Source organism: Poecilia latipinna, unplaced genomic scaffold (assembly GCF_001443285.1).
Source record: "Poecilia latipinna isolate Pla-1442-1.1 unplaced genomic scaffold, P_latipinna-1.0 Scaffold3805, whole genome shotgun sequence".
Classification (NCBI taxonomy): domain Eukaryota; kingdom Metazoa; phylum Chordata; class Actinopteri; order Cyprinodontiformes; family Poeciliidae; genus Poecilia; species Poecilia latipinna.
In genome coordinates, this window is record NW_015116421.1 from 21,521 (window position 1) to 37,487 (window position 15,967).

General features: G+C 42.2%; 1 protein-coding gene and 1 long non-coding RNA gene across 2 annotated transcripts in view; one reads left to right on the forward strand and one right to left on the reverse strand.

The window, feature by feature from the left end:
- Positions 1-14,053, forward strand: part of LOC106941684 (helicase with zinc finger domain 2-like) — a 29,317-nt gene extending 15,264 nt beyond the window's left edge. Inside the window, exons 5-18 of the mRNA XM_015024778.1 lie at positions 157-671; positions 757-1,395; positions 2,582-3,374; positions 3,608-3,683; positions 3,789-7,293; positions 7,402-7,487; positions 8,322-8,459; positions 8,535-8,690; positions 8,782-8,926; positions 9,063-9,179; positions 9,260-9,452; positions 12,073-12,222; positions 12,300-12,509; positions 13,551-14,053. Of these exons, the coding sequence (XP_014880264.1) occupies positions 157-671; positions 757-1,395; positions 2,582-3,374; positions 3,608-3,683; positions 3,789-7,293; positions 7,402-7,487; positions 8,322-8,459; positions 8,535-8,690; positions 8,782-8,926; positions 9,063-9,179; positions 9,260-9,452; positions 12,073-12,222; positions 12,300-12,509; positions 13,551-13,850 (7,023 nt within the window). The 3' untranslated portion in view covers positions 13,851-14,053. The remainder of the gene's footprint in view (positions 1-156; positions 672-756; positions 1,396-2,581; positions 3,375-3,607; positions 3,684-3,788; positions 7,294-7,401; positions 7,488-8,321; positions 8,460-8,534; positions 8,691-8,781; positions 8,927-9,062; positions 9,180-9,259; positions 9,453-12,072; positions 12,223-12,299; positions 12,510-13,550) is intronic.
- LOC106941686 (uncharacterized) lies at positions 9,603-13,556 on the reverse strand. The gene is made up of 2 exons (XR_001423436.1): positions 12,816-13,556; positions 9,603-11,213 (listed from the first exon to the last, which is right to left on the reverse strand). It is a non-coding gene; the product is annotated as an uncharacterized LOC106941686 (long non-coding RNA).
- Positions 14,054-15,967: the final 1,914 nt, after the last annotated feature.

A 15,967-nucleotide genomic window follows, 5' to 3' on the forward strand; every position in this document is an offset into this window, starting at 1 on the left:
GAGACCACAGAGTGATCTGTTGCTGTTTGAAAAGATAAGATGTTTAAGCGCCGTATCTCTAAACTGGATCACATCTCCCACTCAGTGTCAAAAGTTGTTTGTGTCCAAAATGTTTTAAATCTTTTAAATCAGAAATTGTTCTGTGTTTTCTTGCAGAGACAGCTGCTGCATGTGGCTTTACTGAAGCAGGAACCAGGAGCTTCGTTCAGCCTCACTGATAACAGCTCTGAACCATGCATCTACTCTGCAGGCGAAAGGTTCCTCAGCAACAACATGACCTATGCCATCACCGTATCGTTCACATCTACACACCCAGGCTTGTATGAACAGTGGTTGGTGCTAGATTTTGGAATTAGACCAGTCCTCTTGAAGAAACTGAAGGTCAGAGTTGGCCAGCAGTTGATGGATGACACTAAGGAGCAAGTCTTCAATAATGGTGTCATCCTACAAAGTGCAGAGCGCTGGAATCGAGGGAACAGGGTTATAATACCCTGTTCATACAGAACAGAAAAACAGGAAGAGTTGATGAAGGCGTACAAGCCTCCACAGCTAACCCTTCTCTATAAGCCTTCCTGTTACAGCCAAGCAGCACTGACAGCTGAAAACTACAAGACAAAGATGCATGAGTTCCTGTACAATGAGGAGAGAGCTGAGGACCAAGTGGTTTCAAGGTAAAGTCCTCGATTAACAGGTTTCTTTAACATGTCTCAAAATGGTTTCTGCTTTTTAAAAAGCATTTCGTGTCATTTTCTTTAGACTAAATGTTTGTGGACAAATTACAACAATAACTAGGTTGAGTGATCCAAAGTTCGGGATGGAGTTTGCTCGTCAGGGAGAACTTTTCTGTTCAGTTTCCATCCCTCATAAGCTGACTATGGACAGTGCTGAAGGACTGGTACTGAAACGAAACGTCCAGTCAGCCCTGATAGCTCCTGTAGACTCTCTCCATCCAAAGTCCAAGGTCTATGAAGCGAAGGTTCTGAACCTCAGAACCAATGAGAACCAGATACACCTACAGCTGTCTAAACAGTGCTGCTCTGATCTTTCTCTGAAAGACAACCAATCTTATCAAATGGAGGTGCAGTTTCAGTTGGATCGTCTCAGCTTCTGTACCATGCACAAAGCCGTAGACCTGCTTCCTGATACCACCAGAGTCCTGCCAGACCTCAAGCACTGTGGAGTTCCTGTCAGTGATGTCACCTACGAGAACCTGAACTCCAAACAGCAGTCTGCACTTGGCTTTATTACGGGGAACCATGATGGAGGAAAGTTCACTGCACCTCTGCTCATTTATGGACCTTTTGGAACCGGGAAGACCTTCACCATTGCTACAGCAGCCATCGAACTTTGCAGGCATCCGCAGAACAAAATCCTGATTTGCACCCATACCAACAGGTAACTTGTTTGGTTCAGAAAGTAGATTAAGAAATATTGATAAAATGACCAATAGCAATTGGTCATCTTAAGTTTGGCCAACATCCAGTCAGCGAATTATAAGCAAAGCAGAAAGTAGAGATCAGTCATTTCAGTTCAGTGTGTTTTTATGTTTGGGCTTAGCATTGGTACTGGATTAGTACTAATACACAGATTAACCCTCAAATTTTTATGAATTTTCTCTGTAAAGAAGTTGGCAAATTCATTGCAGGTGCTATTGGAGTTCAGGTGATTCAGTCACAGGAGGGTTTGTGATTCTGTCAACTGTTGCAAAGAAAACTCCAGCATTGTTTATGTTTTTGTTTATGATTTCCAGGAAGAACGTTTCCCTAAAATGTTCAGTGCGGAGTGATTTCTTCGCCGTGCATCTCTGTAGATTTCGTAGTGAACCTGGAGTCAAGTTTTATGCCATTTACATTATGTTATCATGTATCTGGTTGTTGGTTGTTATTGTCTACTTATTGATGTGAGTGCAGGAACTGGTTTGTGGAAAATAATTTTCCCTTTGGGACTAGAAAGTCTGAAGTCTATGTTCAGCCCTCGACAAAGGTTTCTTTCACTTCCTACCGGTGGAGCATTTCTCCACAGAGATTTCTTCCTACCAGAAACGATCTTCACTTTAATGGAAATGGAAATGAAGTTTTAGAGTAGAAATCACCTACCAACCCATCTACAGGGTTACAGGATAGAAGTGAGGGGGAAGAATAGATTTGGCTAAAAGGTTCTGCTTGTTGTCTGTAAAAGAATGTTGTGTAATAATATCTGTTTGACTACGTGAAAAACTTAAATACAAAATGATCTGACATTCATAAATTAATTGGGAAGGGATATTGCACATTAATAAATATTACTGTAAATGCACTAGAATTAGCCAATTGACTATTTTACATATTTTGTTCCTGGACATATGAAAAATGCTGCTAAATTGGATAAAAATTAAAACTTCAGAGTCAACGCATCCAGGAAGCAATCGTTTTGTCTGCAAGAAGCAGAACATAGAACAAGGGTCTGCTTTTTACCAGGCTACAGTTTGGTCTAAAGTTAGTGTGGGAGCTTATTTATGGCCTTTAACCTCAATTCCCAAATGTTTAAAAGATATCATTCAAAGCCTACTGGAGTTTTAACTTGTCCATTTTGTACCTTTCAGTTCTGCAGACCTGTATATCAGAGAACACTTTCACCCTGCCATCAGTAAAAATAACAAACTGAGGCCAATTCGAATCAAGGCCAAGAGTGAAAAGGCTCTGTTTGCCACAGATGAGATAACCTTAAAATACTGTTTTCTCTCTGAAGATAGAAAGTCTTTTCTGCCCCCAAACAAAGATGTTCTGGAAGACCACAATGTAGTTGTGACAACAACAACCATGGCAGGACTGTTTCATGACCTGAAGCTCGCAGAAGGACTCTTCACCCACATACTGATCGATGAAGCCTCCCAGATGCTGGAATGCGAAGCTTTGTTGGCCCTGAGTCTCGCTGGGCCAAACACCAGAGTTATTCTCGCTGGAGATCACATGCAGATGGGGCCACAGCTCTTCTCTGTGGACGACCACCGTCGTTCAGACTGCACACTCCTCACTCGTTTGTTCCATTATTATCAAGGACAAAAATGTGACGCTGCCCAGAGCAGCAGGATCATCTTTAGTCAGAACTACCGCTCAACCAAAGAGATTGTGGAGTTTGTCTCCACTCATTTTTATGTTGGAAAGGGTGATGTGATTGAAGCCTCAGGAGACGTTCCGGCTCCTCCAAATGATCACGCTCTCAGGTTCCACCATGTTCGGGGAGAATGTGTCTTGGACATTGTGACTATGTCTTGGTATAACAAGCAAGAATCTTTTAAAGTCACTGAGGTTGTGGAAGACATTGTGAATAACTGGCCAACAAACTGGGGGCCCAAGGACCTAAAATCCATTTGTGTTCTGTCAGAAGGCTCTCAGGTAAAATTGTTTAAAGTAATCTTAATAACTAAAGTTTTTGTTGTATAAAATTATACTTTGACATTTGAAGTGTTTTCTCTGAAATGTTGATTTGTTAATGTTCTTGTTACTCCTGCTGTTGCTTCATTATCAAACTTAATGAATGCATACAGAAAATGGAAATATGCAATTTCCAAAATAAACTTTGTAGCTATTGATAGCATTTAATAATTTAAATAGTCATTTCTCAACAGGTTCGACAAATTCGATCCATCCTTTTAAGAAAAGGCTTCTCTGAAGTAAATGTTGAAACTCTCGCAAATGTCCAAGGTAACTTTCATCTAGTTCAAACCTCAATCCTGCATGATGTCAAAGATCAAGAGTTGTCTGACTTTTCTTATGTTAGTTTGACCTAATTAATACATTTTTTAACAGGCAAACAGTTCAGAGCAGTCATCCTGACAGCTGTACAAACCCGTGACAGCCTTAAAGAGTCCAACCCGTCTGGCCTGCCTCTCTTCAATGATGCTCGTGTTTTAAACACTGCGCTGACCAGGGCTCAGTCTCAGGTGACGGTAGTTGGAGATGCTGCAGCTCTCTGCTGCTTTGGGAAATGCTCCAGATTCTGGCAAAGTTTCATCATCCACTGCTTCAGCAACAACAGTGTGGAACCAAAGCATTATACTGAAGGTTTTTTTGAACAAGATGTAGGAGAAACAGTCAGGTTTCAGAAGTTGGAAGATACAGATGAGAAAACCATGTCTGACTCAATTCTGCAAGAGCTGCGAGACAAATATGAACAGATGAAAACTGAATATAGTTCAGATGAAGAGAGTTTGGAGTCTGAAGACTTTACCCACCAGAAGTTTGGAAAGTCTTTCAAAGTTTCTAGTGAACAAGAACTGATAGAGTTATGTGAAAAACAACCAGAGTTATTCAAGAAAGGAAAGTTTGTGAAGGAGTCTTATAACAGAGGACATGTTGTAACATTTCATAAACCCACCTTGCGCATACATGTTCAAGGGAGATCCAACATGGGAAGGGCTTTCACCGGGGATGAAGTGGTCGTACAAACAGCCAGGGGAGGGCAGCCAGCTAGAGTTCTTGGTATTGTCAAGGAAAAAGAATCTGCCCGTGAATTTGTATGCTTCCTCGAGGAAGAAGATCACTCCAAGAGACCTGCAGCTACCGGTAATAAGTTTGTAAAAAGGGTAATGATGCCCGTCAACAAAAATGCACCTAAAATAACCATTCTCCTCCTGGAACAAAGACGCAACTTTCTACCAGTATGGGAGGAAATCAGTGGATACTGGACCATCATAAGATCTCACCATATCCGTGAGGTCAGGGACAAGGCTTTTGTAGTGCAGGTAATTGGGTGGAAAGAGCGTTGTCTTTACCCTTTGGGAAAAGTCACAGATATTCTCCCAACCAGTGGGCCTCTTAATGACAGACTTTGGTTGCTGAAAGAGGAATTTGAGGTCAAAGACACTAATTTGGATACATATGAAGGTCTTCCAAATAAAGATAAAGACAGTGAAAAGAGGCAGGATGAAACTGAAACAATCACATTTACAGTTGATCCACTAGGAGCAAAAGATCTGGATGATGCCATCAGCATTAGAGATACTGGAGACCATTATGAGCTGGGAGTCCACATTGCAGATGTGGCAAGTTATGTGAGTCCAGGTGATGAACTAGATAAGCATGCAGAAGAACGAGGCTCTACACATTACCCAGGAGGAGAACCTATTCATATGTTCCCTGGAAACTTGAGCACTGGCCAGTTCAGTCTTCTGCCGCATCAGGATCGCAGGGCGGTCTCCTTGATGCTCAAAGTGGAAAAAGAAACACACAAGATTTTTGAAGATCCAAAATTTCAGCTGTCCATGATCAGGTCCAAAAGACAGTTTACTTATGAAGAGGCAGAAGACATCATCACCCAAAGATACAGAGATCCTCCTGCATTCAGCACAGAGGAGGACGGTGTCACTGTGGCCTACCACTTTGCTAAAGTTCAAAGGAAGTTAAGACTGGGGAGAGAGTGGGCTTATTACCAGGGTGATGATGACAGTTCGCCTGGGAAGCGTAAAGCCCACCAGATGATTGAAGAAATCAGTCTGCTCTTTAACAACTATACAGCAAAATACTTATGTGAGTCCAAAGCCAGATATCACACACCGCTCCGCTGTCAGAGCAGCCCAGACCCTGAGAAGCTAGAAACATTCAAAGAGAAATGTGGAGCATTAATACAACTGTCTTTTAGTGTCAACCATGATGAAATGACTGTGCCTAACTCTGAGCCAAGCACTGAGCGTTTCCCCATTCTGGAGACTGTGTGGAACGACATCCAGTCAGCTCTGAGAGAAAACGATACGGACAAACTGGTGGACCTTGTGGGTGCGGATGACTTCTACCCTCTGCTCCAACCCGTTATTTACGAGTTACAACGCTGCAGAAGCAAAGCATATTTAATCCGTTCAAAATCCTCTGAAGCAGCAGAGGTTGGACATCATTCTCTCAAGCTGAACCCTTACACACAAGCCTCCTCACCAATAAGACGTTACATGGACCTCATCTTACAGAGGCTCCTGCACTCTTTCATATGTAACGATGCTCTCCAGTACACTCGTACTAAGATTACAGATCTGTGTCATCAGTTTGACCCCAATTCAAAGAAAGTTAGGCAGTTTGAGCAAAAGGCTCAACAGGTCTTTTATGCAGTGAGCACACAACAGCAGAGTGCACCAAAGCTAGCCTTTGTTGTTTCTGCAGATCCGGATGAGGAGAGCTTCAAGGTGTTCTTTCCATTCAACAGGAACATATTTCGTCTGCCTTTGTCCGTTATGTTCAGTGAGTTACAGTTAGAGGACCAACCAACTTATGACTCTGACAAAAAATACATTATGCTCAAATGGAAAAGGCGGATATATGCAGCGGATGAGAGGGTGATCCACCAAGAGTTGATCAAGATGTCAGGTCGTGGTCCATGCATTGAGATTCCTCTGACAGTTTGGACAGCTGTAATTGAAGCAGTTCAAACAGAAAATCTGGATCAGGCCAAGTCCCTTCTGATGGATACCAGACCATGTGAACCAGAAAACCTGGACCAGTCCAAGTCCCTTCTGATGGATACCAGACCATGTGAACCAGAAAACCTGGACCAGTCCAAGTCCCTTCTGATGGATACTAGACCACGTGAACCAGAAAACCTGGACCAGTCCAAGTCCCTTCTGATGGATACCAGACCACTTGAACCAGAAACAGAAGATTCACTATCTGTTTTCCAGCACTATGCTGACATTGATCTTCACCTGCAGCCAGGTGGCACCATGCAGGTGCAAATGACATCAGAAGGGAGTAGAGGTTGTCACATGCCTGTTATTCAGCTGGTGCAGATTAAACCAATGTTTGAGATTTGTGTCCAACATGTCCACAACCCCATCTCATGTTATACACAGTCAGCACAAGAGCCAGCAAAGCCTTTCTATAAAGACACAAAACAATACATGGAGATCTGGAAACCCATCTGTGAGATGGAATCTGCAGTGAATGCAGTGGAGGAAAGTGACAGCATCATCATTGAGAACCTGGAGGTAAAGTTCACTCAGTGGCTGGAAGACACCATGACTGGAAAATTCTTCTTACATCAGAAATGGATCACAGATTGGGTCATTGAATGTGACCTTGGTAAATGCTTGCTTTGCATTCGGAAAAGAGGTCTGAAATTGCCTTTACCTCTAGAACATTCTGCACCGGTCGACCCAAAAGAGTTTACTTGGGTGGCTCATGGTTTCACAACTAAAGTAGATTCTAGAAAAACTGGAAGTGAGGTGGATTTCCATGTCAGTCACCTGCCAATGAAACGTGTTCCTGAATGTGTTTTTAAGAGAAATACTCTTTTCACTGCCGAGATCATCCCAAAGCTCCTGCCTGACATGTGAGTTTACATTTCCTTCAGTTCCTCTTTTAAAGCTCTTCACCTCTGGTTGGTGATGAAATTCATTCATTTTCTCTAAAATTAATGTCTGTCTTTGTTTTCCTACAGCCGGAAAGAAGCTGCTGTTCTCAACCTCGAAACGGCATGTGACCTAGTCAAGAGGATTGCACTAGGCCATAAGATTCCCAAAAAAGGTAAGAAAAGTACCGAACACCCATCCACCCATTAACTAAACTGAAAGGATTATAAAAAATCATTGCAGAGAGGATTTTATTGTCTGGATAGTTATTGGAGAGGCAGAGTAGATTCTGGTCAGGTCTCCAGTCTGTGGCCGGGCAGATGGACAGAACAGTCCATTTAAAATAGTTTGGTGAGCTCGTAGTTGCCAAACTAGCTTTGGTGGAACCTACTAGACCAGTGTGTAGCTGGATATCATAAAACTGTTCTGGTCTTTACCAGCAGCAGGAACGTTTTAAATCTAACCTCAGATTCAACACGGATGTCATTTGTATTGTTCACCAGACCCTAAGTCTGGATTTTTCAGTCAGATCTCATTTGTTTTGTCTGGTTCAGTGTTAAGTGCTGATAATGTTATTGTGGAGACGTTAACATTCATTTTGACACCTAAAGTTTAATCTTAAAGGTAGCCTTTAATGCTGTTTTAGAGTCAATTGACTTTACTCAGAGAATTCACAATGCTTCCAACTCTTACCGTACTTTAGTCCTTGTGTTGACATTTGGCATCAAGAGTGAAGAAATAACAGCATTAACACACGAGAGTGATTGCCAGTGCTAAGACCTTCATCATAGCTCTAATTCGTCCCATATTGTACAATGATTTTACCAATTGGAACCAAGTATATTGCAAAGACAATCAGGCCAAGCCAGAGCCCAGTCGAACTCTATTAATAACCCTGGAGTGTGAAGATTTATTCTTCACATGGACACACTGCAATCAAGCTAGCAGAGTCCGGCCCCCCTTGATCCAAGTCACACAAATTTACGTTGTGTGTTGCTTAATCTTCCAGTTATGCCAAGCAGTGTGCTGAAACACCAGATCGCCAGGAAAAAGTTGCCAGCAAAACTGCCAGAGCTTAATGACAGTCAGCTTCAAGCGGTTGCAGCTGCTCTAAATAACAGGTTTACCCTGATACAAGGACCACCAGGTGGGAGCAGAAATGTGATTAATATTCCTATTTCCACATGCAGCATTAAAGATCTCCTTTTTATTTGTCTGACAGGAACTGGGAAGACGGTGGTGGGCGTGAATATTGTGTACTGGTTTTTTGAGATGAACTCCAAAAACCCCAGGATATCTGAAGACCGAAGAGACAAAGACAAAAAGGAAGTCATTCTCTACTGCGGTCCATCCAACAAGTCAGTGGACGTTGTTGCAGGTAAGTTTACTTTTTGAAACAATGTTTAAATTAGTTCTGGTTGGACATTGGGATCTTGATTGGGAGCCATGTGTGTCTGATTGATCCACAGAGTATTTGATGAGGTTTAAGAATAGTCTTCGGATCCTCAGAGTCTATGGCCAGCAAGTAGAGAACGTTGAATACCCTTATCCAAACAGTGACCTGCAGTTTTCCCAAAGGTCACTTCGCCAGGACAAGTCCAACCCAGAGCTCAGGTACTGCATTGTTTCAGTTAAGACTCTCCACATGTCTGCAGTGTGCAAGCAGCAGGAAAGATGCCCTCACTGCCACTAGTGACTTCTGAGAGGTTTCCTTATTCGTCTATACTTGCATGCGTTTCATTGATTTTAGGAGCATCACTCTGCACCATCGCATCCGTGAGCCGCAAAACCACTTTTCAGAAAAAATCAAACAATTTGATGAACGGATTAGGCTCAAGGAAGTCTTGACTCTTGAGGAAGTGAAAGAGTAAGTCTAGTGTTTTCATCATAGAGCTCAATAAAATGACAGATATAAAAACAATAGATCTTCTTTGTTTTTCCATCCAGATACAGGCGCATTCTCAAAGAAGCTCGGATTCTTGAGCTGAAGAGACATGACATCATACTGTGCACGTGCACACAGTCATCCACCCCCATCCTCTCCTCCACCGTCAGTGCACGTCAGATCCTGATCGATGAAAGCGCAATGGCCACCGAACCCCAGACTCTGATTCCGTTAGTCTGCAACAATCCCGAACAGGTTCTGTCTCCTTCTTAAAACGTTCCATTCTGTGTTTGCTCATGTTGCCTAACCCTAAAGGTTTTCCCATCAAATGTTCTGGTTTCTCAGACTTCACTGTACCATGCTACCTGACATGGTTTCCAGATTCATAGATCCTCAATGATTCTCAACAGCCATGTTTTAGTTCAGGTCAGTTTTAATAATATCCCAAAAAGAATTTGATAACAGCATGCTTCATAAACATTAAAACACATCCAGAGAAGACATCACATCTAGTCCCTCGATATATCAAAACTACAAATTTCAGGATGAATAATTGATGAAGATGTCCTACTACTCTCAGATGTCGTTAATTCAGCATAGCACATGATGCATTTAAGTGCATTGTGCTCCCAAAATAACAAATGTAAACTTGTATTATTTAAAGAACCAGAGATTAGGCTGGTTATTCTAGTCTAATCCAGCGAGATTAAGCTCTGCAATGGCAGCAAGGATGAAATAGAAGGAAAACCAGAAAATTTCATCGAGTCATTGACTTGCATCATCACTCCTCCTGGGACCAATTAGTGGAGAGGAAAAACTCCCCTTTAACAGGAAGAAACCTCCAGCAGAACCAGAACCGGTAATGTGACCCAACTGGCTGGAGGTTCAAAAGAATAAACAGATGAACTGATGTTGGATTATTTCTGATGTTCATGAAAGTAGAACCAGCAGGAGAGGGAGAGCGATTAGGTGATGGCAGCATCATGTCAGCCGCCTCCAGGAAGGAATCAGCCAATCAGAACACAGAGCAGGTGGATCTCCATTTGTATAAGAGTGAAAAACTCTGTTGGCCTTTTGTTGATTTGTGTTATTTCAGGGAAAAAACTACCTTATGATTCCCGCCACAGGCACCCGCCAGCATCACATGAAATTAGCACAAATATAACACAATCATGGATCCACAGTGAACCAAATCATAGATATTCATGATAATGGTTAATACAACAGCACTGATACATAATCTTGATGACAACTTATGAAGAAATGTCCATAAAGCACATATAATTCAGAGTGATTGAGTAATTGAAGTACTGAATTATAATAACCAAAGTCTTTGTAGGAATAATATTGTCACATAATGGTTGTGCTCATTCACGCACTCTTACGTTCACATTCTCACTCATACTCTCTCACATATTCATGTTCACTCACACTCACCCACGTGTTCCTAGTGTATTAATTATGTGTAGGCCACCTGTATTGTATATAAATTGTAAAACAAATATGTGTAGTGTTGTATACGAACAGTGTCTTTCCCACGAGTCCATTTCATTCCAACCCAAGTTCTTTCATTTCCCTTGAACTCTTTAGACCAGAGGTCTCATTCTTGGAGCCCGCGGGACGATGTCTGGTGGCCCCACCGTGATATGAAAGTATAATATTAGTGCGGACCTCTGAAGCAAGTCCCGCCCGCCGTTCCTCTCATGGCTGACATTCGGTGCTAGGCTAAGCTACACTGACTTCATGCACACTACGCTTGTAACAACAGACCGGCGGATGATGGACCAGTCCGGTACCAGTTTCCCTTCCCTGCAGTCGCCATTCCGGTACTTTCCACCATTAATGCCAGGATCAAACGCAGAGAAGGGAGACTGCTACCGGGCTGCTCGTCATTCGCCGCGCTGTTTGACAAGTAGAAGCGGAGTTGGGTAACTCTTTATTTGACGGGGTATGTATAAGTCTGACATTACACTGTCATAAACATGGCATAACATCTGTTATAAGCATGAAGGCGTCCTTATGAAAGTCAGTTGTTGTCATGAAGTGTCATTCGCTAAATGACATTTTTATTCCAACGTTGCCCTAAAAGTTGCTTTAAAAGTCCATTAAAAGTGCCACCTTTGCATTATTTTGTATATAACAACATTTTAATGCAAAGTTAGCACTTCTAATGAGCTTATGCAACTTTTAGAGCAACTTTGCATTAAAAGTGTCATTATTTACCGAATGACACTTCATGACAACAGTCATAGACGCCTTCATGCTTATGACAGTGTCAAGTCAGTTTTATGCACACCTCGTCAAATAAAGTGGTACCTCGAGTTGTTTTGCAAATAGTATTTCCTCTTTTACTCCATGGAGAGAAAATAACAGAAAACAGTAAGTTAACAGTAGAAATAATAGTGCAAAGTAGAGTAGTAGGAGAAGGAAGAGAGGAGGAGAGGTCAGTAAGCCTGTAGCAGCATAACTACAGAAGTATCTCAGAATAACCTCAACCAGCTGTCAGCTTTATCAGAGAGGAAAGTTTTAATCCTAGTCTAGCATTTGGGGCAAGCTCACAGTCGGGCCCATTTAGCAAATCTTCCTCATGTAGTGCTTCGGTGCTAGCCGAGGTTTGGCTAGTGTCTCCCTCATGAAACACCTGGACTTGTGTCATTGTCTTGAGGCCTGGAGTCGAGTATCCCTGGTTTATAGGATGGCCTAAAGAGGTTTGTCTCTTGCTATCTCAGATGGCACAGGGTTTCTACAGCATTTTAACAAAAAGTTGAATTTCTCAGAAAAAACATTGTTGGAATCCTCAGACAGGAAAGTTTCTCCAGGAGCCTGGTGTCTGCTGGCTTCTGTCTGACCTCTGAACTTTGTGGTGGTCTGCCAGGTGGTGCTGATTGGGGACCACAAACAGCTTCAGCCAATTGTGAAGAACCAGAGTGTGAAGAAGCTGGGGATGACCAGGTCTCTTTTTGAGCGCTACTACACCAGGCTCCATAAAAACACGGCTGTGATGCTGGACACTCAGTACAGAATGGTGAACATCAAATATCTCCTCAATGAGTAACGGCAACAGTGCACCATAACCCATCATGCTGTGTTTGGTTTTAACAGCACGAGGGCATCTGTGAGTTTCCCTCAAAGCAATTTTATGAGAGCAAGCTGAAGACGGGTGAGGAGCAGCCGAGCAGCCTCTTGCGTGTTAACGGCAAGACGATGCCGATCGTGTTTGGACACGTTGAAGGAAAAACTATTCGTTTGGTGGTGAAGACTGCAAAGGGCAACAACAAATCTAAAGTCAACCACAGTGAGAAAGAGAAAGTGGTACGTAACATTTTCTGTTCAGATACCAGAACCAAAACAAGCTGGAGTGTTAGAAGATGGTAACTTTTCCAAGAGCATCTCAAGGTCATGTCATTGATCCATCGAGGGACTCGGGAAAGGATTGTATCGATTCCAAGCAGGAGTTGCTTTATACATGATTAAATCTGCAAGTAGAGGAAGAGGAGGTCTAAAAGTGATGATGATGCAAAACTAAAAATTATAATTAAGGTATTCTCTTCACCAGTCGCTATCCATGCTTTAAAATCATGATATTCAATTCAGTTCTGTTTATTTATATAGTGCCACTTCATAAGTGTCATCTCATTTTACAAAAATATTTCCATTCAATCACACATTCTAACTGATCCTAGTTCCCAAGCTGTACAGTATGCTCTAATTGTTCAGAAGTTTCTATCTAAGGAAGCCCAGCAGGTCCTTACAGCATTCACTCCTCCTGGCCAGCAGGGGGCGACAATCACTTGCATGGAATCATTAACTTTACAGCCATTGCTCATACAGAGCATGAATGTAGCTACAGTGGAGAGGAAAAATTCCCCTTTAACAGGAAGAAATCTCCAGCAGAACCAGAACCGGGCTCATGTGACCCGACTGACTGGAGGTTAGCGAAGACACAGTAGAAGAAGAAACATATGAAGTGATGTTGGATTATTTCTGATGTTCATGAAAGTAGAACCAGCAGGAGAGGGAGAGCGATTAGGTGATGGCAGCATCATGTCAGCCGCCTCCAGGAAGGAATCAGCCAATCAGAACACAGAGCAGGTGGATCTGCCATGGAGAGAAAATGACAGCAAACGGTGCAAACTGGAGAGTAGTAGAAGAAGAAAGAGAGGAGGAGTGGCCAGTTTGTCCCGCAGCATCTGAAGCTACTTTCCTGATATTTCAAATTCAAAAATACTTTGTTGATCCCAAAGGGAAATTAAGTGTTGTAACTATTAGTGATGGCTGTTGGCTGGAAAGATTTCCTGTAACGGAATCATGATATTAAATTAAGGATTTTAATTGCTGCTGATTGTTTTTCAGACACAGATTGCTGAAATGCTCGTAAAAGCAGGAGTGGATGAGAGGAGCATTGTGGTTCTGTCTCCTTATAATGCCCAAGTAGCAGAGATCCGAGAGGAGCTGACCAAGATGAAACTGGGAGGAATTACAGTGACCACCATCACAAAAAGCCAAGGTAAAAGTTTCTCTAGGACCAGATCCAGGGTCTCGTTTACGAAACACTGCTTAGCATCTACGTCAAGAGTCTACATGGCTTGGTTTGTAGACCATACTTGGTCCACCAGGTGCAGAGGCTTCGGTCCTCCAATCTGTTGGGGTTAAAACCAGTGACCTCTTTTTTCAGTAACAAGGAATCTAACACGTTGCTATTTCAAATACAGTAATCAGACTTCAGTCACTGGGTCATATATTAGCTGTGAACGAAGTCGAGCTTCGCGTTGCACTCCAGAAAACCGCAAACATCGAGACTAATATGAACAGCGTAAAAAACGTGAAAACAGCCACGAATGGACGAGTCAGTGAAGTTGTGCAAACGCCATTATAATAATTAATATTAAGATAAGTGTCACAAATCTGTGCAGCAGCCGTCTGAGCTGTGGAGCTGCAGCAGGAGCTCTGTGTGCCGACACCAAATGCAGGGCCGTAACACAGAACCTGGAGGCCGGGGGGGAGATGGGGCCTCTAAAATCCTTCTTAGAGTTTTCCAGACAATTGAAACACAAAATTACTGACGGTTTTTTTATACTGTTGTAACCATAAAACAATCTCCCCTTCTTATAAGTGGAGACACATTGTTGATGTTACTATTATAAAACAGCTTATAATTAAGTTTTGGTAAAGCTCAAAGTAATTTTCACAGGCGGCGGGGCGTTGTTGTTAGCAGCTGCTGAAAGTAACTAAAAAAGTTACTTTGAATGTAACTTAGTTACTTTCCAAATCAAGTAATCAGTAATCTAACCAAGTTATTTTTTTAAAAGAGTAGTCAGTAATCCAATTAAAGTTACTTTTCAAAGTAACTATGCCATCACTGGTTAAAACATAATTTCATGAGCCAAAAATCAATGTGAGTGAAGTGAAGAGTTGAAAGAATCTAATTTCCAGAAGCCGTTATAGCAGCGTGATAAAAGGTTTCCACACCGCCGTCATTATTCTGATGGGAGGCGTCGCAGTTCAGGGTGAATGTTAGGAAAACATAAGTCTGCTTTGCTCTGGGAGTTTGGAAGCCCGGCCACTGCCCCCTGCAGGTTATAGTGGAATACTGCACCAGAACATCTGGCCCTAATTGCTAGATAACATTTTAGTTTTTAATGGACTCACCAAGAAGCCAGCCATCATCTAGAGCGCCACCTGCAGGCTCTTCCCTGTTTTGCTCCATGATGGACTTATGAGCCAGAAATTTGGTCCATGTTGGAGCCACCAGGAGATCTTTGCCGTCAATGAAAACATGTTTCTTCCTGATTGCCTCTTTGCGAGGGCTGCCAGCGGTGCCAACGCATCCGTTATATTAGAGATGCACGGCGTTGGCATCCATCATCCTGATTCTGACACCTGCTCACATCTGATGTGTTGATCTTTGGTCCACATCATGCTGAGAGGAAGGTAATATACAGAAACCCTAAAAATGTTGGCAGACTAAGATTTAAGTTGGTTTATTGGACTTTGTTGAAATATCCTCTAGCATAAACAGAGGCGGTGCCAGAAATCTTGGGCCCCCTGACAAAAAATTAGATTGGCCCCCTGCAGCTGCTGTTACAATTTTTTGAGTCTATTTGACCTATAAAAACGTCACAATTTTAAAGGCTTGCATCTGCCTTGCTTTCTTTGGTTCAATACTAATAATTAGCACAATATTTACTGCTCATGAATTTAACATCCAACAGTCCACATCCAGTATGCAAGTAGGTTGCTTAAATTTTTTCTATTAGTTTTAGACACTGAAATGTCTCTCCCTATGAGCAACAGTCAAAAGCAATGTGCAACTACACATAAAGCAATCCAGATGTCTCAAAAATGCTATGTAGTTGCATTTTATTCAAGCTGCAGTACATAACTTTAATAAAAAATATGTTTTCTCCATATTTGTTAAAGTTGTCACCATGTCGTGCCAGTTTATGAGACAGATAATCTGTGAAAACAATCAATCTCCTCCATCTCCTTCCTGAATTACTGGTTAAAGTAATGCACCGTTCTGACCAAAACAACCAATCAGAACCAGCAGGACGCTCTTAGCGCTGTCAATCATCCTCATTCACTCACTGCTAAATGTGCTAATGGTGGAGAAACAATTTATCATTACAAGAAACCGTTTATCTGCCGTCATTGGTAGCTATGCTAACTAAACTGAGCATTCACAGTTTGAATTTGCATAGCTCTAGCTGCAGCACGGCACAAATCGAGGAGGAGGAAGGATGAGCAGCACCACATGAGATGGTGACTGA